Source organism: Meriones unguiculatus, chromosome 9, assembly GCF_030254825.1.
Source record: "Meriones unguiculatus strain TT.TT164.6M chromosome 9, Bangor_MerUng_6.1, whole genome shotgun sequence".
NCBI lineage: Eukaryota > Metazoa > Chordata > Mammalia > Rodentia > Muridae > Meriones > Meriones unguiculatus.
Window position 1 is genome coordinate 18979500 of NC_083357.1, and position 27699 is coordinate 19007198.

The 27699-nt window shown below is 44.5% G+C and overlaps 1 protein-coding gene and 1 long non-coding RNA gene across 5 annotated transcripts in view; one reads left to right on the forward strand and one right to left on the reverse strand.

The window, feature by feature from the left end:
• The window catches only part of LOC132656418 (uncharacterized), a 27572-nt gene extending 17709 nt beyond the window's left edge, over window positions 1-9863 (forward strand). Inside the window, exons 2-4 of the long non-coding RNA XR_009594164.1 lie at window positions 1208-1279; window positions 9099-9223; window positions 9730-9863. This is a non-coding gene — a long non-coding RNA (uncharacterized LOC132656418). The remainder of the gene's footprint in view (window positions 1-1207; window positions 1280-9098; window positions 9224-9729) is intronic.
• Window positions 7667-27699, reverse strand: part of Prxl2a (peroxiredoxin like 2A) — a 20497-nt gene continuing 464 nt past the window's right edge. For 2 of the 4 annotated variants that reach the window (XM_021657780.2, XM_021657779.2), the window contains exons 2-6: window positions 17901-18080; window positions 15885-15976; window positions 12603-12743; window positions 11566-11730; window positions 7667-8506 (exon numbers count right to left, since the gene is read on the reverse strand). In XM_021657780.2, the coding sequence (XP_021513455.1) occupies window positions 8393-8506; window positions 11566-11730; window positions 12603-12743; window positions 15885-15976; window positions 17901-18078 (690 nt within the window). In that variant the 5' untranslated portion in view covers window positions 18079-18080 and the 3' untranslated portion in view covers window positions 7667-8392. The remainder of the gene's footprint in view (window positions 8507-11565; window positions 11731-12602; window positions 12744-15884; window positions 15977-17900; window positions 18081-27699) is intronic. The other 2 variants (XM_021657782.2, XM_021657781.2) reach the window with 1 other exon arrangement.

Here is a 27699-nt window from a genome sequence, read left to right on the forward strand (position 1 = left end):
TTACACAAACAAAAAGGTAACTATGACAATGTGTGTGGCTGCACGCATGCACATGTACAGTTTATTGTTCTTGCTAATTAGACTCAATTCTCACTCTTTGTTGCTTCAAGTATTTCTGTTCATTGTTACTCTCATTCTTGTTACTTGAGTATACTTTTCATTCAGCGTTTGTTATCTTTTATAGACATTTCACAGTTTTCTGTAGACTCATTTTTTAGCCTTCCTTCAAGTTTCAGCAGTTTCATTGCTCTTCTAAAGTTTTCTATCACTAGCATTTCACTCTCTTAGAATTCCCATCTATGTTTACATTTCTCACATCCTCATATACTGTCTACTTTAGTCATTGAACTTTAGCGTATCAACAATTTTCTTTTTATTTGATGATTTAGTTACTCTATCATCTGTCTAATTATCTATCTATCTATCTATCTATCTATCTATCTATCTATCCATCTATCTATCTGTCTACATACCTACCATTTATCTACCTATGTGCAGGTCTATATGGGTCTGTCATCTATCAGGGTCACTCACCTGACCTTATAAGTTTTGACTATTCGAGAATGACTTTGAATGTCTGATCCTCCTGCCTCTATGAGTGCTGGAATTTCAGGCACATCTGGCTAATGCTATGCTGGAAGAATCAAACCCATATATGCTAGGCAAGTGCTCTACCAACTGAACCACATCCCAGCCCCAGAGGTGTTTCCATATCTCAGGATGATCGTGTCAGCATCCTCATGCCTGAGTCTCATGCTAATGTTTGCTCTGTGTGTTCCTACTCTGATTTTGGACCATTAGTATGCCTTGTGTTTTTTCTTGATACTAGAACATAATGTACCAGATAAAAAAGGCTTCCTACAAATTGTTCTTTTGTGATATTGTGATAAAATTTAGTAATAGGAAGATAAGGCATTTTCAGTCCTATGATTAATCTTCAGTATTTCAAGAAGCTTGTAATTCTGGAATGTGACCTTCAGGAGGATTTTTCTGTTTCATTTTCCCTCCTGTGGTGAAACAAGATTTTTAAAATGGGCTGGATTTAGACATTTCATTCCCTACCTGGTCAGTTAGTCTTTGATAAAATTCCTGCAGGTTTAAATGGTTTATTACTTCTATGGGAAGCAGGTTCGTTGTGACCTGCTCACCAACTTGCCTGACACAAAATGAACAAAACAAAGTACATAATCAGGTTTATTATTTACAGATCAGTCTCAAGAAACAATGGAAGCCTAAGATTCATTATGAGCAGGTCCTACAGGCTTGGCCAAGGCTAAGGGTGAGTAGTGTTTTGTCTCTTTGTGAGCCACCTGCATGGCAACCAACAAACCCCAGAAATTAGTCAACCTTGGGTATTATGCATCAAAGCAAAAGGGCTGACTAATTGCACTAAATCATTAATATCCTTTTTGTATGTGTAATAGGAAAAGAATGCTGTCTGTTCTCCCCAGTTCCTCCTTGTTGCAGGATATTTGAATCCTACAACACATCCGTATTTCAGGATCTCAACATGTTAGACTCCCAGCATATTCAACAGGCCCAAAAAACAAAGAGTAGAAAGCTGAGTGCCCAAAGTCACATGGAAAATTGTCCTGTGGCCTCTTTCCTTGGCCAGAAGCGCCCCCTTAGAAAACCTAGCCCTTTCAAGATCTTTTTAAATCATGCTGTGTGCATACACACATGCATGTCTGTAAGTACGAGCGCTGTGTGTGGAGGTCAGAGGATCACCTCTACTGTCAATCCTTGCCTTCCCTGTTGTTTGAAGAGTTTCTCCTGTTGGCTGCTGCATGTAAGCCAGGCCAGTGGGCTTGTGTGCATCCAGGAATTCTATTTCTGCCTCTTATCTTGCTGTGGAAGAACTGGAGCTACAGAGGTAAGCTACCACACTCAGCCTTAATGGGTTCTAGGAATTCAAACTCAGGTCCTCACACTTGTGGCCCAAGTTGTTTACCTCCTGAGCCATCTCTGTTAGCCTACTAGTCTGTTTTATATGCACACTAACCTCTCAGGACTTGAAGAAAGAAATTTGTGCCACTTGATTTGTCACATCTTGATATAATCACAATAAAAGACATGAAGGCATAGCCAGAATCCATCTCTCCAAGCACAGGAAGATCACAACCACAAAGTGCCCTGTTCACACGGCTCACTTCCCTCGCCCCAGATTCAGTAACTCAGAAAAGTCATTGCCAAAGGAAGGAAAGACTCCTGGGCTTTCTACTGCAATAGATCAGCCTCTGTATTTCTTCTATTTCTACCTTTGTGGTACCCACAGGGTTTATGCAGGTGCTGTAGAGAGGTTAGCAGCACCACACATTCCTCCCACCTGCTCTAAGATAACATCCAGCAGATGTGTTGGACTTGTGGCCCATTAGTCCACATTCAGTTCCATTTGTGCTGTTCATAGACTCTTGGGTGTGGGAAACCTACTGAACCATGGTTGGTCTATCAGGAGACATGCACTTAGATAAAACTGATGGCCACCAGCAGCCATCAACTGTTCAGAACAGTTTGGATGGCAGCTCTTGAATCCCTCTCTAGAGCAGCCATACTAGAATGTTCTTGTGTAGGTAAGCAAGCCTGCTGTGAGTTCATGAGTGCAGCAGTTCTATCATGTCAAGCACCAATTTTACATTGGTCCTCCCCAACCTGTGGCTTTTCCATTGTGGTTCCTGAACAGTGAGGTCGGGGGTGATATGTGCCATATGATGACATTTATTAACACGATTGACTAGTCAAGGGCAGTCTTTGTCATGTGAGAGCCTCTGGAGACTGTTCCTTCAGCTCCTAGGGTTTTTGAGAGCCTGTTTGACATCTGATAAGACAAACTTCTTTGGTGTTTGGCCACCTCCCTAAGCAGTTCCTTTTTTTATGAAGACTGATACTGCAAAGCCACAGCTGCCTCCAGCAAAGTTTCCCCAGGTTTCCTGGATGAACATCATGGAATTTAGGGCATGGGCATCTATTGCATAAATCCAAAACAGACACTGACAAAGGTTTCGACAGAAAGGGGAAAATTCCTTTGTTTGCCAAAGATTTCACAATTTTTCTCAATTTAGAGCAGTGGTTTTCCACCTTGCCTCCATACTAGAATCCCCTAAGGACATTCTATAAATACAAACGCCAAGATCTATTTGATGTTCTTTATTGACCTGGACTGGGGTCATGTCTGAGCACCAGTGTGTGTGTGTGTGTGTGTGTGTGTGTGTGTGTGTGTGTGTGTGTGTTGTATGCATATGCAGAGGCCAGAACAGGACATTGGGACACTGCTCTACTGTTCTCTGCTTGCAATGATCTCTCAATGAACTTAGCATTTGCCATTTCTTGGCTGGATGTTGAGCAAGCCCCAGGGGTCCCCTGACTCCCTCATCCTCACCCTCTAGTACTAAGTTTGTGAGTGTACACAGCCATGTCTGGATTTTATATTAGACTAGAGATCTGAACTCAGGTCCCCATGCTTGCACAGCAAACATCCTTACCCATGATCCATCCCTCCAGCCCCCAGAAATGGGATTTTAAAGTGCCAAGCCCCTGGATGGGACTTACCCTTGACAAAGTGATTGTCATTTTAGGCTTGTCTTGGCACTTTACCATGTTTGCATGGAACTCTGAACCATGCTGTTGGCATGACTTAACCGTGCATGTGAGTGGAATTCTATTGGCTGTCATTTTTCTAGTATCACCAGTATTGTTACAATGTGAACAAGCTGATACTCCTCTACCTCATTTCTTGTCACTGTGGCAGTACATCAAAAATTTCCACTGCCCTATCACCTTCCATTCCTCCTATTGCACATCTCATGAACAATTAGCTGTTGAGGAAAAACTGTGCAGTCATTCTTGATTTCTTGTCGTCCCCCCCCCCCCCACATCTAGGATCCTCTTGGCTGTGCTTTCCATCCACTCAGCTTCTGACAGTTCTCAGTGCCAGCCTTGTCTATACGCTGTTCCTGCCACCATTATCTGCCTCCTCGATCCCAAAACCCATTCCCCAGAGATCTCCCTGCTTGCCAGCTTTGATCTTCTATGGCCTGTTCTCTCCAAGCAGCCAGAATACTGGACATTGGATCCTGTTTCTCCTCTTCTTAGAATCCTTCTATGGACTCCCATCTTTCCCACAAATACTCAGAAGTTGGGAACTGGCAAGATAGTCCAGTGGACAAAAGCATTTGTCATTCAAGTGCTGGTGACCTAAGTTTGATCTGATCCCCAGAGCTCATGGTAGAAGGAGAAAACCCACTCCTAAAGCTTGGCTTCTCATATCCATATCTTCCACCTGCATACCATGGCATGTTTATGCCTGTACTTACACATGACACCACACTCACATACACACATGACCACTTCATATCTGACACGTAGACCTTCTCCACAGCCACCATACAGGATTAAGTGATGCCTACTCTGGAACAGTCTTTAAAATATGACTGTTGCTCTTCTCATTCAACACCATGTTTTTAGACACATCCTCCTCAACCTTGCTGTATATTGGAATCAGCCAAAAACTTAAATTCTGTTACCAGGTTACTTACAGCTATAAAACAAGATTCTGTGTCATTTAAAAAAAATGTAGTTACCTGGGTCCCACCCCAGAGATTCTGGAGCAACCAGCAGCCTCAGCATCAGAAGTTGTTTTAAAAGGTGAAAAAGGAAGGGAATGAATGTCTCTGTTGGTTTGACAGCAAGGAATTGGTATTTCATTCTCTCCCCATTTCCACTGTGGGTTATCCCGTGTCTTACCAGGGAAATGAATGGGAAGCTTGCTGATGCATAGATGGACCTGCTGAAGCTTTAAGCCCATAGCCCACAGAGACAGATACATTTCCATGGTCTTCATTAAAGCCTTGCTGCTCCAAGTGTGGCCTGTGGAGTATCTTAGTATCAAGCTCACACTGATCTGGTTAAACATTCAAAGCTGCTATACAGAAATCTTGACAGTGCCAAACCTTAACGGCTCAAATGGTTCTTTCACCTTCTGCCCAACAAGAGAATTAAACAAATACTGTACTATCCCTGGCAGCTCAAGGCTGGATCTCCCCTCAGCCTGGGATAGATCAAGGCTACCAAGGGAATTTAGAATTTCTTCCAGCCAACACACTGACTATCCCCAGCTAACCTATTTTTTTAAGGACATTCATTTTAGACAAGAACTCTACTACTGAGATATCTCTCCAGCCAGAACATTTACCTTGTAAGATTTACAAGTCAAGGTTTAGTTGATCAGGCACTTGCTTAGCACACATGCAACATTGGGCCTTATGCCCAGCACAAGGCTCTCATCACTTGAGAGATGGAGGCACAAGAATGGCAGGGGTTTAAGCCCATCTTCAGTTGCATAGGTTTTGCGTTTTTGTTTTGTTTTGTTTTGTTTGTTTGTTATTGGTTTTGAGACAAGGTTTCTCTGCATAGCCTTGGCTGTCCTTGACTCACTTTATAGATAGATTGGCCTCATACTCACAGAGATCTGCCTGCCTCTGTCTCCCCAAGTGCTGGGATTACAGGCCTGCACCACTGGGCAGGCAGCTCTGTAGTAGTTTTTAGGTCTCAGAGTAACCTGGCACAAGTTTCACCAGGTACCTATGGCTCCTCCCACCTTCTCACCCCCCTCCCACCCTAAATCTCTCCCTTTCAGGGGCTAAACTTCATTTTTCTTCCCCCCAGCTTTGGATCCCTATTTAACTCAACCATTTTGGGCATACAGTGTCTTGGTCACCTGGCTCACTCTTGGCTTCTCCTTTGCCCTCTCTTCCTCTCACGCTTTCCCCAACTACTCTTCTCTCTGGCCTGATTGGTTCAGTCCACTGGTCATGTTCAGTCTGGACCCTTCTAGATGCCTCTGGCTGTGCTCACTCTCATATCTACACCTTCTCTACCACCATACCCAGGAGCAGTTATGTCCTCATTTTTCATTCAATAGTGAGTTTGAGGTTAGCCTTGGATACATGAGACTCTGCCCCCCGCCCCGAAGAATCACCTAAAATTTGTAGTTGTCAGTACTTTTGCTATCCTTTTGAGATATATATATATTTCTTACAAGACAGAGTGTCTGCAAGGAACTGAGAGCCATACCATCAAAATGTAGTTATCAAATAAGGTATGCTAATTCCTAGACCCATGAGAGGCTAGAAGTCTAACTTCAAACCCTTGCCTGTCACCAGACACATTTAACCAGTTTTTGTAAGTTTTTATTTCTCCAGGAAAGTGCTGGCATCCAGCTTGCCAATTCCTCAGGGATTCTTCATAAATACTTCTGATTAGCACATGCAATTTTCATGCCCACTTTACCAGTGTCGAAGATTGGAGCTTTGCTTAAAGTCACAAAGAAGACATAGTGCTGGCTTCACGGCTCACTGTAGTGCCACACGAGGGAGAGGGCACTGTGAAATCTGAGGGCTCCAAGAGCAGCAGCTAGTGAATGTGGTCACAGTAAGATGTGTGCACTCATCTGTGAAGGGTGCTTTTCTAAAATTTGTATTAGTGTGTAGGAAATGACTGTGTGTGTGTGTATATACATGCACACACGTTCACACACACACATATGTAGGCTAAATGTTGAAGCTGGATGTCTTCTGCCACTCTCCTTACTTTTTACACAGATGTCACTTACTTAACTTAGAGCTCACCTACTGGCTAGACTGCCTGGCCAACATCATCTTCCCCACCCGTACCCCACCCCAGTTCCCCAAGGTTCTTCCTGTTTCCACCTTTAACTGGTTTACAGGCACTCACGGCCACAGCCAGCTGTTTACATGCCTGCTGTGAATCTAGATCCTTCTGCATGCATAGCAAGCATTTTGCCCATGAGCCATCTTCCTAGCCCAACTTTTCCTTTTTAGTGCAAGAAAGAACTGTTTTAGAGTACTACGTTTTGGGGCCTCCATTATCTTATCAATAACTAGAGGCCAACGGAGTGTGGCTTCTGGGAAAGAAGTCATCAATTCCATACAAGTGTTGCCTGTGAAACAGCAACAAGGACTGTGCATAGTTCACATAGCCATCCCCACCAAAGTCAGACCAAAGTCAGTGTTTGATCTTGGTCCTCAGCCACCCTCCTCTGTTTACTCTGCATACTCAGCCCCTATCTTGCCTCCTTTCTTGGCTTGATTGACATCCTTATCTGCTCTCCTAATTTCCTAGAGGGCAGATTCTAGCCTGGTCCTCTTTTGATTCCCACACCTATCCCTCTACCACTGGACCACTTGATGTTTTAACGGAGACTCCTTGAAGGAAGGCTCTCCTTAGGGCTCTGTCTGCCTTGTACTTGTAAGACAAAATTGAAACATAGCAAATGGATGGAGTTATATTTCATCATTGCCGTGTCCTCCTTTTCCTGGCTTACCAGATTAGGTCATAAGCCAACATGGAAGCAGATACCATATTTAAATGCCAAGATCATTCCTTCAGAGAGACATCAAAAATACTAACAAGAATGATGGAATTTATTTTTCTGATTATGTGCAACCACCTTAAATCAGTTACTTGAGCTGTCACTCCTTACTCCCAGGAGAATATACATTGTTCACTTTTAGCCAATAGTATAGGGGCTCTTTTACTCATCTCCAGAAAACCCTTGTGTCTTGCTTGGTGTGGTGGCTCCTGTCTGTAAAACTCAACTTAGGAGGCTGAAGCAAGAGGAACAAAGGCAAGAAAAACTTGCGTACAGAGGTGATTTCTGATGCATATTTTTATTAGAGCCATATTAGAGCCATGTATATTTTTATTAGGTGACAGCTTTTTCCAGTGAAACAAGTACTTATAATGGAAGACCACAAAAAACTTCACTTTGTAGTTTGCCATTACCAAACTCTACCAGAACACAGTAATTGCTTTATGTGGTAGCCTGAGATTATATATGAAGTTGTTAAAACAAAAACAAACAAAAAAAACCACACATCAATCAGAAGCCTCTAATTATCAAGTCAATCATCGACTTTTCTTAGATGTGTGTGTGTGTGTCTGTCTGTCTGTCGGTCTGTCTGTCTGTGTACCAATCTAGGGCCTTGTACATATTAGGTGAATGCTTTACCACTGAGCTATTTCTTAGCCCCACTTTTCTCAGAATTTAGATTTTATTAAACATGAAAATAAAATTTACTTCAAAAACCAGTACTGAGGGCATTTTTATTTGAAAGGAAGTGTACCAGTAAACTTTAAGCCTTGGATTTTCTAGCTCGTTCCTCAACTAACTCTCACTGCTTTGCTAGGTTTTTAATCAGTTTTGCCTGGGACCTATTAGCCCTACTGGGCCTAAACAGAAAACAAGGTTAAAATGTATCACCAGTTCCTAGTGAATATGGTGCAATGGCTTCCTAGCTCTTGGGGCCACAATGGAAGCACAGCTCTTCCCGGTGAACACATGTGTAGGCCCCATTTTTCCCTCAGGTATACAAGATCAGCTTTTTCCTGAGGCTGGAATCTGTGGCTTGATCTTCTTTACAGCTTCCAGAACAGAGAGTGGGTTCACTTGGTCTCCAAATTCTTTTTCTCGGTGCTCAAGAAGAATGCCCTAAAGCAGAAACAAGAAGAGATATCAATCTTCACTCAGAGTGTTCACTCATGAAGCAGACTCTGAATGCCAGCTGTCCATCAAGCCTTGTGTTGGGCAGCTGAGAGCCCAGATCTGTATCAAACCCGGCATCTACCCTAGAGGAGTCCAATCTTCTGAGGAAGGGGACTAAGGAAGCCATGTCCCAATACTTGGGATATATGAAGCTAGGCATGGTTAATTACAACAAGGATATGTAGGAGGCTTCCTGGATGACAGGCAGATAAAAGTACATTCCATCTGGAGAGAAGAGAACGAAAACACAGAAAAACCCTATGAAGTAGAGCTCAGTGGCAACCTCGATGGGTGCTGAATGGCCATCTGAGAAGGTAGACCTACATCTTCCTTTAAATCTCTTAAACTGGGGTCACACTTCTAATATTGTGAGGAAAATGCATTAAGACACAGGACCTACCAAAGTTACCATGAAGTAGTAAAATAATAAAATAATGAGTTTGAGATCATTGGGAATCCTTAAAGTTCTCTACCTCACTGTATCTGGACACTTGCCTTAAATTGAAAATAATCTGTACTATGCTTTGTCATTATACAGACAATAAAAAAATAAAGAAAGAGAAAATGCAGGAAGAAAGGAAGAAGAGGAGGAAAAGAAGGAGGAGGAGGAGGAGAAGTAGAAGGAGAAGAAACAAGGCCAGCAAGGTGGCTTGTCCAGCAGAGGTACTTGCAGTATTGCAGTATACAGGCCTAATAACCTGAGTTCAATCCACAAAGAGGCAAGAGAGAACCAACTACTGAGAGCTGTCCTTTAATCTCCATACACACACTGTGATATGCACATGCCTGCACACACACACACACACACACACACACACAAATAATAATTAAAAGTCTACCACACTGTGCTGATGATTGTGAATGAGGAAATGGCAATTACCTGCCCAACAAACCAAATGCAGTAGTGAAAATTTGGGGAAGAATGTATAATGGCATGGGAGGCAGCTGTGATCACTACTGTGTGAGAAACCACGCCAGCTGCCACCCAGCTCTGTTCTGGTGGGTTGCCTTCAGTACCTGACAGAAGGCTCTACCCACCTTTCACTATTTTGCTGTTTTTAGATTCTAAAATTTAGATTTTACATTGTTTTAAAGAAATGCACGCATTTCTTTAAAGCAACCAGGTTTCACAGATCATCATTTTTTTTTTTTTTTAAATTCATACCTAGAGGCACTTGACATAAAAGGACTGCAGAAAGTACCTTCAGGAAGAACTCCGGTGAGTCCTGATGCCCAACCAACCCAATTCACCCTCCACCTTGCCAGAAGCTCTGAAAAGAACCAACAAACACCACACCTAACAACACCAGGAATGTGCTAGCGTGGCCATGAGTACCAAGTGAGTCATCACCAGGCAAGAAAAGGCTGCCAGATGTAGGTGTACCAAACCCTGCCTTAGAGGCCACTACAGGAGGCAGAGGTAAGACAATGAAATCCCACAGGGCCAGAACGGGAAGGAGAGAGGCCACCTTCTAGCATCATGTGGACCAGGTCACTGAGAACCACTTCTGAGGATAATCTGTAAGTGCTGTGCTATAAGAGGGGTACTGTCCTTCTGGGTTCCCGGGTTCTCCTTGGTGCTTACCAGCTGTGTCTCTGGCTGATTTGCTTCCTATCTCTAAGCACATTTCCTTACATTTAGATGGGAATGAGAAAGTTAGCATCCCAGACTGGTCAGTCATAAGGCGTGAAACCATACATATGGCACCTGTAACAATAAGGCAGGTGCTTGGCAGCCATTACCATTAAGACATTTTGACATATACTAGACTCAATAAACAGAATTATGTCAAATTGGACACCATTCGATGGTAAATTCTAATACAAATAAGTAAGAACAATTACCCATGGTTTTTTTTTTTTTACAAATTGATTTTTAATGTATACGAGTACTCTATCTACATATATACCTGCATGCCAGAAGGGGGCATAAGATCCCAGTATAGATTGTTGTGAAACCATCATATGGTTGCAGGTAATTGAACTCAAGACCTCTGGAGGAGCACAGTGAGTGCTCTTAATTGCTGAGCCAACTCTCCAGCCCCTGGAGCTATCTATCTATCCATCTATCTATCTATCTATCTATCTATCTATCTATCTATCTATCTACGAGTAGAAATAAAGCTTGAGATTTGCCCATCTCTGCCTCCCGCGTGCTGGGACTAAAGGTGTCCCCTCCGCTGCCACAACTTATCTCTATTTTTATTCTTATTTCTCTTATGTTGTAAGAGCCAACAATGCAGACTAAGGCTATTTTTCTACAGAAACAAAACAAAACAACACAAATCCAAGAACTCCCTACACATATGCATATCCTATCTATGGTTTCCAGGCAGGCTTGCCTCCAGTTCTTCCTTCTTTGACCCATGCCTGCTGTGTGTCCTCTAGAAGTACCAAGACCCAATGTAGAATGTACACCTGCCTCCCAGGCTCACAGGGACCTCATCTCTCTTTCCCAAACCCTTCCTCAGGAGTCTGTACATTGATTCTGGCCCTCATTGCAAGGATTCCTAAGACTGTTCACAGAAGAATGGGTTCTCTCCAGGCACAGCCCTGACAGCAAGATCTCCACAGGAAAAGCATGGTCTCTCATGTGTACTCGCCACCCTCCCTCATCGTTCTCCTCATTATTTTTCTCTATATCCATCCTTGATGGCTTGGGAACATACAGATTGAGTATATCCACAAACAGAATAAGACACCTGGTTAAGTACAGAAACGCAACTTGAAATGAGAAGTCAGGCCCAGGTCTCCACAGTGTCACAGCTGACCAAGCTGACTGGTATAGCTGCTCCCCTGCTCTCGGTCTCAGGTTCACCAACTTTAGTCTCAGTGTCACTGTCTCATGCCCTGACTATAAAGTGTGTGCTTGAGATGTGTGATCAACAACCACTGGGAGGAAGGAGGGAAGACTCTAAACATGAGGATTCATGCCACTCACATAAGCCCATCTGAGGCCTCAATTCTAGATACCCAGAGGTCGGTTGTAAACACTGAGATCGTACCTGTTTTCCAGATCCTATCACAAAAACTCCTCCAAGGATGAAGCCTTCACCTTCCAGGTTTCCAGAGAAGCCTCCATTCCAGGCCCGGAATAAGTTATACCAGACACCCAAACGGATGAGGCCCATGAACATCATCTTCCGCCTCTCTGGACCATAGAATTTTTTCTATGGAGCAAGAAAGATCCTATGTGAGTAGTTTGTGTGTCTCTCTTCTCCAAGAAGAATGCCAAAAGCCCCAGAGCCTGCTACTTCATGTCTATTTCTGCAGCCTAATGCATGTCATTCCTCCCAGAATCATACTCAACTGCCTAGGGAAATAGAAATCTGCCAGCTCTGGATTCTTTACAAAAAACCAAACAGACAAAACAAAAACCAGAAGAAAAAAATTCTGTGTTTTATTTTATGTTTTGTTATCTTTGTGATGCAGGATTGAACCCAGGACCTTAAACATGTTAGGCAAGCACTCTACCACGGGGTTCAACTTCTGGCCTCCAGGTAGTCCCAATCTAAGGAAGCAACCCTGATTCCCCCCTTGCTTTCTTACTGTTCTTACAAAATTCTTCAGGGGGAGAGAAGAAGAGAGAGAGAGCTGCATAAATGAAGGGACAAAAGTTTATTCTGTTCTTCCCCACCCTCCTGGGTCAATGGGCAAGAAAGGCTTGAGTAGTAAACAAGAATCTGCCTGTGCTATGCTCAGAGAGCTGCGGAACTGTGCAAGTTAAGGGAATCTGAAGGGGAGGCCCTTCTCCAGCTCCAAGATGGACTCACCCTAGGTCAGGGACCTCTCCCAGCTAAGTACTGTTCCCAACAGCCAAAGGCCCAAGAGCCCAGGACATACTTTCTTTCCATATTTTATTTCTAATTATGTGTAAACGTGCATCTCTGTGTGAGTTTGTACATGCGAGTGAGGTGCTCAGTGGACAGAGGAGAGCAGGTTAGTCGATCAGCCATTCAACATGGATGTTGGAAACTGAATGTGGGAAGAATAGGAAGGACTCTTAAGCGCTGAGGCATATCTCTGGCCACAACACACTCACTTTTTCATCCAGAAATATTTCCCCTTTGAAGTAAGGCTGGAAGTCCTTCACTTCTCCCCCAATCTGCTCCTTTACCACAGCATAGAGAGGGACACCTAGCTCATCCAGCTTGGGCTTCAGGGAGGACAGGTCTGCTGCCTCCTGTGGAAGACAAGAAGGTTCGGGGGCATGAGCACTGTAGTCAAAACACAAACCATGACCCAAGGCATGGCTAACACTGAGCAGAGGAACAAAGGTGACAAAATACCAAAAACAAGCCAGGCCTGTGGTGCCCAGTCTGCCTGTGTTCAAGGTAGATACTCGGCCACAGGACGGCCTTCAAGCAGATTCCCCAAAGGATATTTTTTTTTTTCTTTTTAATCTTCTCACAGTGGGTAAGAGAAGTATGCCCAGAAAACCTCTATAACAGTGGCTGCTCCCAAACATGCCCTCCACTCTCAGCCAAGACATGGTTTTCCTACATCATCTTTCCAGTTCATTACTGCCCTACACCAAACTAGCTAGCCCAAGGGTCCATCAGACACACGCATGTAGGCTACATGGCTGTGGCCTCCAGGCTTCTGTGCAAGCACCTCAAGCATATTCTCTTTTTTTCTGCTGTGGAATTTTTTTTTTTTTTTTTTTTTTTTTTTGGTGCTAAGCCTTCACACCATTATCAAGGACTGTCGTTTATGTCAAATATGTTTCACTGTTAGATATTCCGTCTTTTGCTTCATAGATACCTCAGTGTCTAGAACATGGTTGGATATGCAGAAGACACTGAATACTTAGTAGAAAGAGCTAAAGATGGACAATGGGAAGGTGTGAGTGGTATAGACTTCCTTGACCCTCGTAATCCATGTGCTGGAAAAAATGCAAAATACTTCATAAATCATGGAAAAGTTTCAACCTTAAGGACCCTTCCTTTTTCACATTAGAGCTTCTAATTAAAGAATCATCAGGAAGTTCTTTTAAATGTAGCCTGCCTACATCTGATACAAATACAGTGAGACGTATTTTCTATAACGAGGAAAAAAAAAGAAATTAAAGCAAAGCTAGACAAGACAGAATCGACTATAACATTTATCAAGTATGAGTAGCAAACTTTGAATGGAGCAGAGGGGAGGGACTACGGTGTCTCATGTGGCTGGAGACCACCTGTGGGAGATGCGGTTCACTGCTTTCTTGGGCTCTTTCCTCTAGGGGATGTCGCTAAATAAAGCCACTGAGAGAAACAGAGTCATACAACTCCTGCCCACACATCTGTTGAGTCACTTGTACTTCTATCCACCCACCTTCTGAACACTGTAAATTTCCACAAAATGCTATGTCAGGGCACAGAGCAGAGCACAGGAGAACAGGCTGCAATTAGCAAGTTGCTCCTGGGACTTTCTTTCTGTACGGGCTTCAGCAGATCATGTCAGAACAGCTTCCCTGCTAGTGGTTGGAGGCACAGTAGATTTGGAATTAAAAGCCCGTGGTTTACACTCCATCTCCAGAGTAACAGAAAATAACGAACCCCTAAAGATGACCAAGTATGAATGACTGTGATCTGTCACATAACCAGACGGAACTGAGACTGAGAGGAAACTTAGCTGGACAATCACATGACCTTAAAGTGAAAAAGTCCTGTGTTAGTTGGACAGGGCGAATGCCATTATTGGGATCTTAAATGTAAAAGAGAGAGGAAGGAAGTGTTATATGTTATATGGATGTTATAATGACCTGAGCAGCTATTGCTGACTTGAGAAACAGAGGGAGAACTCATAAGCAAAGAATACTAGTGGGCTCTGGGAGGGTGGAAATGGCAAACAAATGGACTTCCACTCCAGCTTCCAGCGGAACACAACCGGACTCCATTTGGTAACTCTAACCTCCAGTCCTGTAAGGTAACTGATGGTAAAGCCACCAAACGCTTGTCATTTTGCTAAAGCAGCAGGAAGTGAACACACACTAAGCATGCAGTCTGGCTTTGTGGCAACCTGTGCTCCAGAGCCTCCTCCTCTGTACGTTGAGAATGATGACAACATTTTGTATTTCTAACAGAACCCTGAGAAACCTTGCACGGGTTGGGGATGTTCATCTAGTATGCACAAAGCCCCGGGATCAATCCTCAACATCACAGAAATCTGGATACATTGGTACATGTCTGTAATCCCAGCACTCAGGAGGTGAAGATGGGAAGGTCAGAAATTCAATGGTTAAATTTCAAGTGAGAGCTCACCTTGGGCTACATGAAATACTATCTTAAAAAATTGAAAAAAAAAAAAAAAAGAAAAAAGGTGCCTTGTTGGTAAGGTGTGGTAATGTGTATGCACTCAGAAATATCGGTAGATTTTTTTTATCACATACACAAGCAGAACTCTCTTAAGGTTTTTCCAGACTTTCAGAGAAATGAGAGTGATAATCCTTAACAGAGCCAAGGGTGTTACTTAAGGAGCTAAGTGGTTTCAAAGGCAAGAGAACCTCACTACATTTTTCTCCTAGTCAAAGAAGTTACCTCAGAACTTGGGGCTTGTAGTACCACCTGGGAAGGCCACCAAACTACACTGGCCCTCTCTTCATTAATTTATACAGTGACAGAGCCAAGCTGAGGCCACTCCAAAATTCCTTGTTGTATTAGCATCTTGCATTTCAATAATCATACCTCTGGCTCTGGTTTGTGTTCCCCATTACTGGAATGGCTTCCATTTGTGTTGCCAACCTGGAACCACACTGTAAGAGAACCTTAGCTTCACTGAAGCTTACAGGCCAAATGCATGCACACTAATGGTCTGACTGAAGCTCTATTCAGTTATTCTCTCTGTGAGAGCAAAAATGAAGAAAGAGCAGACCATGATCTACAGTGGAAATAGATTCCAGTGGGTCCCAAGGAAGGGCACACAGAAAGGAATGCTACAGCTTCATCCGATAGCAGCTGGCAGCTGACAGTGAGCTTTCCTTAGCATTCTAGATCCTAATCTCAACAAAGGCGCATCTATGCTGACCGATAGGAACTCAGAATTTTCTCTTCCTGATACTGTGGATTAAATGAAAAGTCAGTGGAGGACATGGCTCCTACCATACTAGGCAAAAGGCTTGAAAGACAGAGAAAGTCAAATGTGTTGCTAACCCCACTAGGATATATGGAATTGTTAAAAACAGGATCAGAGACTATGTCAAAACTGTATAAAGCAAATAACAGAAGCATCCAGAAATGGCAGAAGGCTCAAGAGTACACATAAGCTCTTGGTCCTGGCTAGAAATACTCCAGACCCCACTGTCAGAATGCATTCCTTCTAACAGATCCTCACAGGAACTTACCGCTCGGCAGAGGAAGCAGCCTGGCCTTCGCACAGCCATAATCACAGCCCCGTTCTTTTCCCATAGCTCCTTTGCTTTAAATGTCCTTGGTTCTGAGAGAGAAGAAATAGTTACTATCTCCATCTAGACCTGCCCAGTCCTTCCCCAACTGATGCAATGTTCCTAAACTACACTGAGCCAAGTTCAGTTCAGGACCCAGCCCAGGAGGGGACCAGGATGAGCACTCCAAACCTGGGAGAAGGCAAGCACAGACAGTGCAGACTCATCTTCCAAAGAACACAAATAAGGACTGAGGATCCTGCTGCACACTTCCATGGTCCCTCACCACTAGCATCAACTTTCAATGCAAACATCCAAATTGCAATAATTTCTAGCAAAATGGCAATTCCACTTATGGCTGGTAGCAATGGACATCGTCATAATTCTGCAGAGCCTAAACTGAGTTTTAGATTTTGACACCCCTCACCAAAATACTGGTTTTTTTTTTTTTTTGTTGTTGTTGTTGTTTTTGTTTTGTTTTCTCAAGCCAGGATTGCTATGTATAGCCTTGGCTGTCTTGGACTCACTTTGTAGACCAAGCTGGCTTCAAATTCACAGAGATCCGCCTGCCTCTGCCTCTCTGAATACTAGAATCACAGGCATGCACCACTACACCCAGACCCAAAATACTCTTGAAAGCATATTCAAATGAAAAAAAAAAAAAACTCAACATGTTAACTGGAATCTTGCAATAGTTATAAACAGATAAGGTAGAAGATACCCAACAAGTACTTGCTTGGGAGAGTTAGCACAGACTCATTATAGATTAACATTAATTATTTCCGTATTCCACAAAGTTATCCACATACTTGTGGGATGCAGTGTAAACAAAAACAGAGGGGAGATCTTTAAGACCTGGGCTGAACAAAGCTTGGCAGGTTTCTCTCTATGCTCTTCCAAGATGACCTGCTATGACCCACCACACTCCTGCCTTCCTCGGCCAGCTCCTCACCTACTGAGTATATGAGGATGGCTTCTCTCTGAGAGTACTAGCCAGAGGACCACCCAACCCATGAGCCTTAATGTTTACCAAGACATTTCTGCCACACCTGGACATGACTGAACCCTACTGAGCCTGGGCTCTGATGTGAAATGCACCTGGCAGGAGTAGAGATGGCATGACTGAGTGGAGCTCACAGCTCCTGCCATGGACTCCAGGTGACAGGTACATAGGCTCCTGGGTCCTAGAGTTCCACCCCCTTAATGCATATTTATCACTGCCAAGTTCACCACAAAGTAGCATCAGCTCCTCAGATCTCCCTTTAAAATATGCAAACGCTTACTGTGGCCTGGGCCCTGCACCATGCATCAGGAACGCAGTATGGAGTAAGCTGTATTTCTTGAGCTTACTCCACTCAGACAATTCTATTTATTTTATTCTTTGTGACAGTTTGAAAAGCCCTGGAATTCCTCCGAATAATCTCTGGAATTGCTGATGATGGTAAAGTGATGGTAAAATATTACTGATCATTATGGAGCAATTTATCATTGCAGTTAAGGCAACAGTAATAGAGAGAGTAAAAATGACTTCGATAAGAAAAAGATAAATTAGGGGCTGAAGAGATGGCTCAGTGGTTAAGAGCATTGACTGCTCTTCTAGAGGAGCTGGGTTCAATGCCCAGCACCCACATGGTAGCTCATGATTGCCTGTAACTCTAGTTCCAGGGACTCTGACACTCTCATACAGAAATACATGCAGGCAAAACACCAATGCACATAAAATAAAAATGAATTAAAAAAAATTGATAAATTAGCCACTAATACCAAGATCACATCTATGTGACTACTTGCAAGTATAGACAGGAATACAGCAAAATAAAAATGATTATGTTTCAGGCGATGTAACTATTTGTAACTTAAAAACTGTTATTAGATTTCCCCCTAATATTGCTTCAAGAAAATGGAACAATTACTAAAGGAGTTAAGCATGCATCTTAGCACCCTGGAAAAGTACTGATGCTGGCAGTCACTCCTTACCTTTCTCCAGTGTTTTCAGGTCTATGTCTTCCAAATATTCCAGTGCTGCTTGCCGGGGCTTGGACAGAAACATGTCTGTGTTGGCCAGGAGCAGTGCCAGAGCTGCAGCCCCCAGAGCTCCTGCACCGATGGACCACATATCCATGGCAAAGAAACTTGGGTCCTGGAGGAAAGACATGTCTGGAGATTGAGAAGAAGGAAGATGTTACTGTTCCCACAGGACAGCTGGAATCTGACTTCCTGTCCAAGACTCCAGTAGGACACTGGCCAGGGGGCCAGGGAAGGAGGGCCTGAAGCACGGAGAGTTGGGAGTTGGGACTGGTCAGAGCTGCTCAGCTGCTTGTCTGAGTCCTGTTTGAGAAGTTGGGAGAGGCACAGACGCATGCAGATTTGTGTCCCAAGGAGCTCACCAGGGTGGGAGGAATAAGGAGAAAAATGACAGCCTTCTAGGGGCTTCTCTTGCATCTCTGCCTCACTTGCACCTGCTGCTCAGCCTGCCTGGCAATCCTCTCATTTGCTTTCACAATGAGAGTGGCAAGTGGCTCAGCTATTACTTCCTGGGTAGGGACAGCTTTCTCATCTGTGATCAGAGGATACTTATTTTGTTACCCTATCTTGAGTTTAAGAATCTCCCAGAAACAAAGCCTGCATTCTATTCATTCAAGCCCCAGCCACTGCCCAGCAGGTCCTCTTGCGGGGTAGATAGATAATCTTAGTCAATTTCTCCCAGCTGAGAATAGCTTTCTCACCCATTATAGAAAATATGCTTCCATTAAAAAAACAAAACAAAACAACCCAGTTTCAACAGCGCCAGTGCATAAAACTACAGCTGACATGAAAGCAGATACTACCCGAAGCCTACTACCTAGACACAGCCACTGTTAAACACCAGTATCTAGGAGGACAAGCCCCTCCCTCCACATACCCAGGAACACAACTACTAACACTGTTCCCAGCTAGGGCCTGGTCACCTCACTAGTAAGGCTCCCTGCAGCTGGGTCTACCTGTGTCACTGGGTGGTAAATCCAGAAGCATCCCACCCCAGAACAGCAGTCCTTACTCCATCCAGCTCACCTCCTCCCAACAACTACATGCAACATCAGTGCTTCTGTTGGCTTTCATTCTATCCTAAGATCTCATCCATCCTGGTACTTCCTCTGGACCCAGCCTAATACCTGAATCACTGGGGACAGGACAGGGGCGGGAGTAAGCCACCTAAGAGTCTTAATTTCACCCTGTAATCTATAAATTTCTCCAAAGACTGAGTGGAAGCTGGGAAATCCACATCACTGCAGAGACAGGAGGTTTTAAGCAGGGAGGAAGTGACCCTTGGGGGCAACTTTGGGAAGGAAAGAGTAGACCAGACCAGCACTAAAGCCAGCTTAGGAAGTTCAAATTTGAACTATGTCTAGAGGCATAGGCCTGTATCTCAGCTACTCAGCAGGATGAAACAGGAGGATCCTATCAAGTTCAAGGTCATTCTGGGCAATTTATTGAGTCACTGTCTGAAAGCAAAAAGAATTTGGAGACCTAGCTGGTGATAGAGTACTTGCCTAGCATACACAAGGTTTAATCCTCAGTACCATTATAATTAAGTTAATCAATAAACTAATTAAAAGGGAACCCCAAGCAAGTGATGACCAAAAATATGACTTTTTAAAAAATGAGGAATGAATTATACACATGGGAAAAAGAAAAGAAGAGGAGGCCAGTATGGGTGTTTGAAGGAGTGATGGCTGCATGCTCCTGTGTTCCTGATATAAGGGCTTTCAGCTGGGAGGGAACCTGCCTGAGAAGCACAGAAAGTGGTTCTACGGTCAATGGCTACCACGAACAAGTGCTGAAATGAATTCAATACAGTTGAGTCATGAAAATGACTTACACAACCAAGGTCTTGGGCTCAGCAGGAAAGAACGTTTCACAGGCCTGCTTCCAATTTTTTTTTGGCAGAGTTACGCATAACTGGATTATAGTTCACAGAACAATTAGGAGAGCAATCACAGCTCCCGGACACCTGCTGTAAACAGAACAGCCTGGAAGAATGCTGGGAGCTTTATGTCTACAACAGTTCTAGATTGTGTACAGACAGGTGTACACAATTCAGGAGCACACGAGTGCCATCATCTGGTCACAGATGTATAAGCATATCTGTGAGAGGATGCACAGGCCAGCTTACATCTCACCTACAAATAGACTCCTAGATCCCAGCAGTGCATTCAGGGAGTCCAGGGACCTCCTACCCTACCAACACATCCCTACTGTACACTTAGATGCCACCGGGCTCCATTTCCCCACCACTCAATGACAAGCATCTGGCTTGGTTACTCATGGTCACATCAAGGGAATTCAACTCAACTTAGACTGAACATTTATTTTTATGCTGTATTTGTTATCGACCTGTTGATGGAATGGCGATTTTGGAAATGTAGCACGGCTCGTGATCCTTAAGAAGACACATGCTCAGTTTCCAAAGTAACAGAAAAGTAGGAAGGTTAGGCAGCTTGCAGAGTAAGAACACTTGGGTTGTGGTGCCACAAGGCGCCTGTCTGGGCAGCCACGGGGAAAAAAGGAGTGGCTTTGGAATTGGCGTGGGACACAGTTAACAACATGAAAGCTTGGCCAAACCAGGAATTATTGAGCCTAGCATGAACAGACTGATCAGACCGGGAGCTTCTGGGAGAGGAAATCCAGAGTGATCCACCCCTGTAATCCAGCCCACCTTCCGACAGCCACCTGAATCAACACCTGTGTTTTCTCAGGGCTGTCATACCATCCTAAAATAGCATTTAATCTCAGGCCTCCCAAGGACCCCACCTCATTCTGTATGTTCAGATCACCTGGGATAGGTCTAGGGTAGAACCACCTGATAAGACTCATTTTCCCTCTGCAGGATTTGATTAGGTGCTGAAGGCACACTAAGAACTCAAATTCATACTTCCCAGAGGCTACTGTCTCCTTAACTCAAGTTCAAGAACTGTGATTCAAGATGTGAGCTTCAAAGCTACTCCAGGCATGGTGTTTTCCACCCTTACTCTTATCCCCGACCCCTACCGTGATTCAAAAGAACAGAAGCAGGACACTCCTCTGAGAGCACCCCATCCAGGCTCTGCAGCCCAGGCTTTCTCAGCAGTACTCATGGGAGGCAGACTTCTCTGTGAACAGGCTCACACTGCTCCCACCTGAGCAGGTGGATCTTCTGCTGCAGATAAGCAGTGAAAATGATCGCTAGAAGTATCCAGCTACCAGAACTCAAAGCAACTCCTCTTCTGGCAAGTCTTGGAACGGATACGGCGACAACTTGCTGCCCAGACTTAGCAGAACCCGAGTCACTTACTCCCACTCCCACAGGGAGTGTGGGGAGAGAGGTTTTAATAACTGGATAGGACTGTCAGTGAGTGCTCCAAGAGGCCAGAAACCCCGAATTTTCTAAGTGGCACTTGACATATTTGGCTTACGTTCATTCTCTTGTAAAGCAGAAGATATTCTCTTTGCAGAGGCAACACTAAGATTCTGCGTTCAGTATTTTCCCTATCAGCAGGTAGCAATACTGCCATCTATAGTAAACAAAAACAGCACTCAAAAGCTTAGTTTTTCTGCTGTCACACCCAGCCTTACCACACATCCAGAAGTGGGTCTGTGGAGGTCAAGGGAGGTCAGGAGAATTTCAAACCGGCAGCTTATTGTTTTTAGTCATCAAATACAGTCCCACTAGGTCTGGCCTGAAGGAAATTTACCATACACCAGCTGTCCCTTCTCTTTTCTCCCCCTCTGTCTCTCTGACAGAGAGCTGCAAGGTTGTTTACAGAAGAGCCAACCCCCACCTGACAGCTACACTACTTAGCTCTCCATGCCTGGCCTTATCTGATCCCCCTTGTCTCCCAGAAGGTGATGTTGGATAAGACTGCAAGGGAACAGCAGCTGTAAGAGCTCTCAGAGTGGCAGCTCTAGTCTAGGGAGATCTGGGGGTGGGTAGAGAGAACCCAGCTGGATTCTCCAAGCCAATCTGCTACCATCTTCCCCATGCCCATCTTCTGAACTCCAAAATGAAGGAATGTCACGGTGCCTTAGACTCCAGGACATCCTGTTACATCAATAAAAACAGCTCACTCTGGAGCTCCAACATGGCCCACCTGCCCATTCATGCCTCATCCAGCTTCATGCCCCCTCCCCTATCCCTCAGCAGGCTGGGAACTGTGCTTACCATCTGCGGTGTCCACACCTCTGCTGACAAGAGATTCTGACCCACAGGGTGTGCAGGCAGGGTGAGCAGGCATTGGGAGGGCTGGGGGTGGAGCTCTGGAGTCTCGCCTAGGCCCCTAAGCATAGCCACGCCACAGGCAGGACTGGGCCACACAGATACCCTGGGGCTCCTTCAGCTGCCAATGATTAATCTCCAGAAAACATTAAAGTGGCCAGCTGCCAAGGCCCCCTAGTTCTTAAAAAAATTGAGCAAAGATTTGAGTCATTTGCAGTCATGCAGACTGTTAACATTTCCTCAGTGCCAGCAGACCCTTTCTGCTATGGTGCATACTAAGCCAGGCCCTTAACACAGCCCACATGTCACACTCATAGCATCAAAGGGACAGGTTCTTTTGTCCATGTCTTTTTGCCCAGCCTGCTCTGTACCTATTTCTTACTCTACACCCTGAGGGCCTAAGTTTGAGTCCCAGCACCTGCATGGCAACTGGTAGTCCAGTTGGCTTCCTGGGTGCAGAGTAAGAAATGGATACAGAGAAGGCTGGGCAAGAAGGATCCTTACCTGCTATTTATCTATTTATCATCTCCTTTTCCCCCTCACAATGTGAGAGGTGGACATATGTGCACTTGGGCCCTCTAATCAGAAAGAGCCTTCAGCTGACAATGATTTCAGGAGAGAGTTTTAGCAGAAAGTATTACTCATGTTGGGCCTTACCAACAGGTAGGTATTTATCTAGCTGGCATGCACAGTGAGGGAATTCTGGGTAAAAGAATGACATGAGTGGTAAATTGTGCAGTCTTGAAAGTACAGTGTTTTGCTGAGGGTACTGTAGTGGCTAGGGATGAGACCAGAAAGGTGGACTGAAGTTAGGCCCTGTGAGCTCTGGTGAGATGCTCATTGTAAAAGAAGCTGAACTGGAGGGTAGAGAATGATAAGATCATATTAGCTAGGTACTAGATAGATGGATCAGTAGTTAAGAGCACGGGCTAGGCTTCCAGGGGGCCTGGGTTTGAGGCCCAGCACCTAGATGGTAGCTAACAACCATCTGAAATGCCAGGCCCAGGGGATCTGAAGCCCTCTTCTGGCCTCACTAGCACCAGGCAGGCACGTACATTGTATACAGGCATACTTGCAGGCAAAACACCCGTATCATAAATAAGATAAGAAATAGCATGGAGAGTGAAGTGTAAAGAAGCAAAGTAGAGCTTGCCAAGTTCATTTGGTTCTGGGTAGTTCAGAGTCATAAGGATCTAGGCTTAGACTATAGCAGTGAGGTAAGAAGACACATGTGAGATTGACAGAATTTTGCCTGATAAAGTGTAGGGAGTGAGGGCCAAGGAAAGGAAAATTGACACTAAGTTCCAAGCTTGAGCAGTTTGCTGGATACTTGTGTCATTTACTCTAGAAGAGAAATCAGTAGTAGATGGAGGTCAGTTTTGGATCTACTGCAACAGGTCCATATAAAACTCCCTACCTGGAAACTTTGAGACAGAAACCAGAATGGGGACTTAGAGGACATTGCCAAGGTGAGGTTTCCAGGAAGGGTGTACAGTTTCAAAGAAGCCACTTAAGGTTTGATCTTAAGAAAGAAAGGTGAGAGAAAACAAAGGGAGGAAAGAGGCTCCTGATTTCCTTGTCTCAGGCCTTCAGTGAAAAGACTAGAAAGATGTTTCCCAACCTGACCTCTCCTCCAGCGTCCTCTGCTATTAAGGTTTGATCCTTAAGTGGCTTGAAAGCGTTGCCATCTGAAGGCTCTATCTGATTTCAGGGCCCATCCATGTGCGAACATACCACAAGTCTACACACTGTGGAAAATGGGCCTCATCTGTTGTGTTTTGCTTATCTGTCTGACTTCACAGTACACAGAGGGCAAGGTGGATTCATTCCTTTATCAGGCACTTGCCAAGGATCTGCTACATGAAATGTATGTAATGTAAGGTAAAGTACATGTAATGTATTGAACCGCTAATAAAGGGATTTGAATTTTACTTTTGAAATTTGACAGTGGAGCAAAGTTGGAACTAGCTTGTTGCTGCTCAGTTTCACCTCTGTGTAGACAGATGCTCATTCTGTACACTGCTAGCCTGACCTTAGAGAAAAAAACACTCAGGCTTAGGACTTGACTTTGTACTGAGTCCCAGCTCTGCTGTTCACGGGCCAGGTGATGGAACACAGCTGAGGTGGACTGTACTCACTAACTAGACAGAAGGAACTAGAAATCCCCTGTCCCCTGTCTGTCTTACGCCCAGAGTCCGCTACGCCCAGTGACTACATCTACATGGAGAGTCTTGAGGGCACCCAGCACCACTGAGCTCATTTCTGCCTGAGCACATTCTTACTTTCTCCAGCTTGTTCAAAGAGCTGCCTCGAGGCAGGAACTGATAAAGTCTTAACAAAACAAAAGCATCAGCATTGGGTGGGTTAACTCATGTCTGAAACATGTAGGGACAGCAAGAAATTCTAAGCATCAAGGGAACACCTGCCTTGCCCAGCCTCACCCAGGGACTCTTCCCACTTCAGAAAAAGCTGTCCTGAGGCAGACCCAGGGGATTAAAGAAAGAAAGGTGAGAGAAAACAAAGGGAGGAAAGAGGCTCCTGATTTCCTTGTCTCAGGCCTTCAGTGAAAAGACTAGAAAGATGTTTCCCAACCTGACCTCTCCTCCAGCGTCCTCTGCTATTAAAGCTCTATTTCAGTAATCCCTTTCTTGAGTAAATGAAGACTTAAAATGCAGAGAAGCTGACTAGCCCAAAGTCATATGGTAAGAAGGGCATCGATGTCTATGTTGGGCCTCTCTGAGTTTCCCAACTCCCAATCCATGGCATTTTACTCTGCTTCGGACTCTCAAGGTCCCACAAAGCCAGCCATGTATGTACATAAAGCAGACAGCACACACATACATTGGCGTCAGATCCAGCCGGCACTGAAACCTCATCATTGGCCTTAAGCAAGCTGAGAGCAAGATTCCTCCTGAATGGGGCCCGGTGTCTGGAGAGAACCCTAGTCTCTCCCAGGCTCAATGCTTGGCAAGCAGCTTACAAGGCAATGCCAAATGTTTTCTTAAGGATCACTCTGCCCATTCTCCGCAGAGAAGCTGGTCTGCTCTTTTTCCTATATACAGTAACAATGCCCTGTTAATTTTGGATGCCATAGAAAACGCCAGCTTAGTGGTGTGAAAACAGCGAGCAACAGAACACTCCCTGCCACCTGTGGAAATGGCCACCTGAAGTCAGCTGCACTCAATCTCCAAGTTTCAGCTGTTTTCTGGGGTGAATGCCTGGCTCCATCCCACCCTCCACTGGAACACTAGAGTCAGAAACATGAACAGAAGAGAATAAGACACCACAGTCAGCATCTGGGAAATGGAGCAACAACGAAGCGCGAGGGCTATAGCTGACTGGGAAGTCCTTTCCTCTGAGAAGTGACTCCCTCCAAAGAGCTGGCCATTCTGCTGACTTTTCAGCCTCCTGTCTTGGCTTAGAAGACCAGTTGGTGAATATAGACAAGTTATATGACTGTAGACAGGAAGATGAGGACAAACCTCCAAAAGACACTGCATTCTGGCAATCAAATCCTAATTCCTTGTGTTGTGGCCCCAAGAGGCCATTCTATTGCTCATCACCTTAGGATCTTCAGAAAAGCAAGCTGAGTTCAGTAGTGGCACATGTTCAAGAGGAGCAACATGAAACACAGCAGCACTCTAGGAAATTGAAAAGGCTTCATAATAGTTTTCTTTTTCTTCCTTTTTTAAAAGACAAAGTCTTGATATGTAGCCCAGGATGGCCTAGAACTTGCCACCTGTCGACCTCAGCCTCCTGAGTACTGGGATTTTAGGCAATACTAGGAACAGTATTGTCTTTATATTTTGCAGGATTCAGATCCACTCACTGTGCTAGGAGAGCAAAACAGACACCAAACATGGAACAAGTTCTCCAGCGTTACTTTGAGCTAATTCTTTGGCTCTCCACATTGCTTGTGGCAGTGCCAAAGGCAAAGGGCACTGCTCAGTTGCAGTCTCCCTTGGCAGAGGCCACTGAGCTCAGAGGTGAGGCTAGCTCCTTCCACAGGACCTCTGGACGGTGTCTGCCACATAAGCCTGTCCAAACAGACACTTAGCATTTCACAGAGCAGATAGCTAACGAGCAAAAACAAAACAAAACAAAACAAAACAAAACAAAACAAAACAAAAGTTGCTGTTAATCTGAGATACTAAGTCTGCGCATGCACCTTAGAATTCCAGCCCTAACCAAACCTTCTGGTGCCATGCAAACCTGAGATGATTGTTAGAAATGAAGAGTGCACTCAGGAGGCAGAGAGAGGAGGACTGCAAATAAAAAGACAGCTTCTGGAAAATCCAAAGCTACCCTGAACTACATATTAAGACCCTGGCCAGAAAAAGAAAAGGGAAAAGGAGGGGCTGTGAATGTTTTGTACCCCTTCAAGAACAATACAAAAGGTCTCAAGTCAATGGCATTCCCTTATAAGGAAGGAGACTAAAGGAAAGGTCAGAACAAGTGTGGTCACATAGGTCCAATACCTACAAGTTGTATGAACCTGGACCAGCCATGCTTTACATCAGTAAAATGGGAACAATCTCTGATTCTTTATAAGATGAATCAGGATTAAAGGCACCAAGGATGCTATAAGCTCTTTATAAAGACTGGCAGTGATGTTTAATTCTTACTCATTTCTGGATTAGTCAGTGATCACCCCTGAAATGTTAGTTTTTAAAAAGCATGAGGCTGGTTAACCGATATTCTCTGCAAGAGGTTTATTAAGTGGATATGGAGAAAGGGGGGAGCAGGACATGGTGGGGAGAGAGAAAGGAAAATGGAAAGGGGAGCGCCCCAAGAGAGAGAGGGAAAGAGAGAGAGTGTGTGTGTAAGAGTGCAAGAGAGAGAGAGCAAGAGAGCGACCAAGTGTCGGGGTTAGCCCTTTAAGGGGCAAGGTAACCACGCCTTCCAGGTGTGGCCACCTGGCTGGCGACACATGATGACATCATAAGTTGCTGGGTAACTCAGGAGCAGGTTGTGTTCCAAAATACTAACAACCCCAAATATACAAAACAGGATTTTCTGATGAATATCTTCTGAGGAGTCAGAGTGGGCACTGTGAACCCCAGTTCTGTCTCCAGGCCTGGGGCAATGCAGAAGAATATAAGACTCTATTAGCAGACTCCATGACAATGCTTTTCAAAATAAAGCCTGAGTATCTTACAGTCTACCAAGCTCGAAGGTGGGGGGAGGGGTTGTTGAAATAAAAATAAAACCAAAAAAACTAGGTAACAGGGCTGTGAAAACAGATAGGAGTCACGGTGTCAGCGGGACTCTGGCTATGTGCCCTCTCCACACAAACTCTGCCAGCATACACCTTAGCTTTCTTGGCATTCTCTCTCTAGGACCATTTTCACCAACTCCTTCAACAGATCAACAACCTGGAGGATGGGCTGCATTGGTGCTCTGCTCATGTCCTCATTAACATACCTTAGCAGTGTTTGGAAATTTACAACTGAGCTTTCTAAGTCAAAGGTTTGTAACCTTTGGAAGAGAAGGGAAACAGGTGCCTCTGACACGGCCTCACAGGACACCCGTGCAGAGATAGTT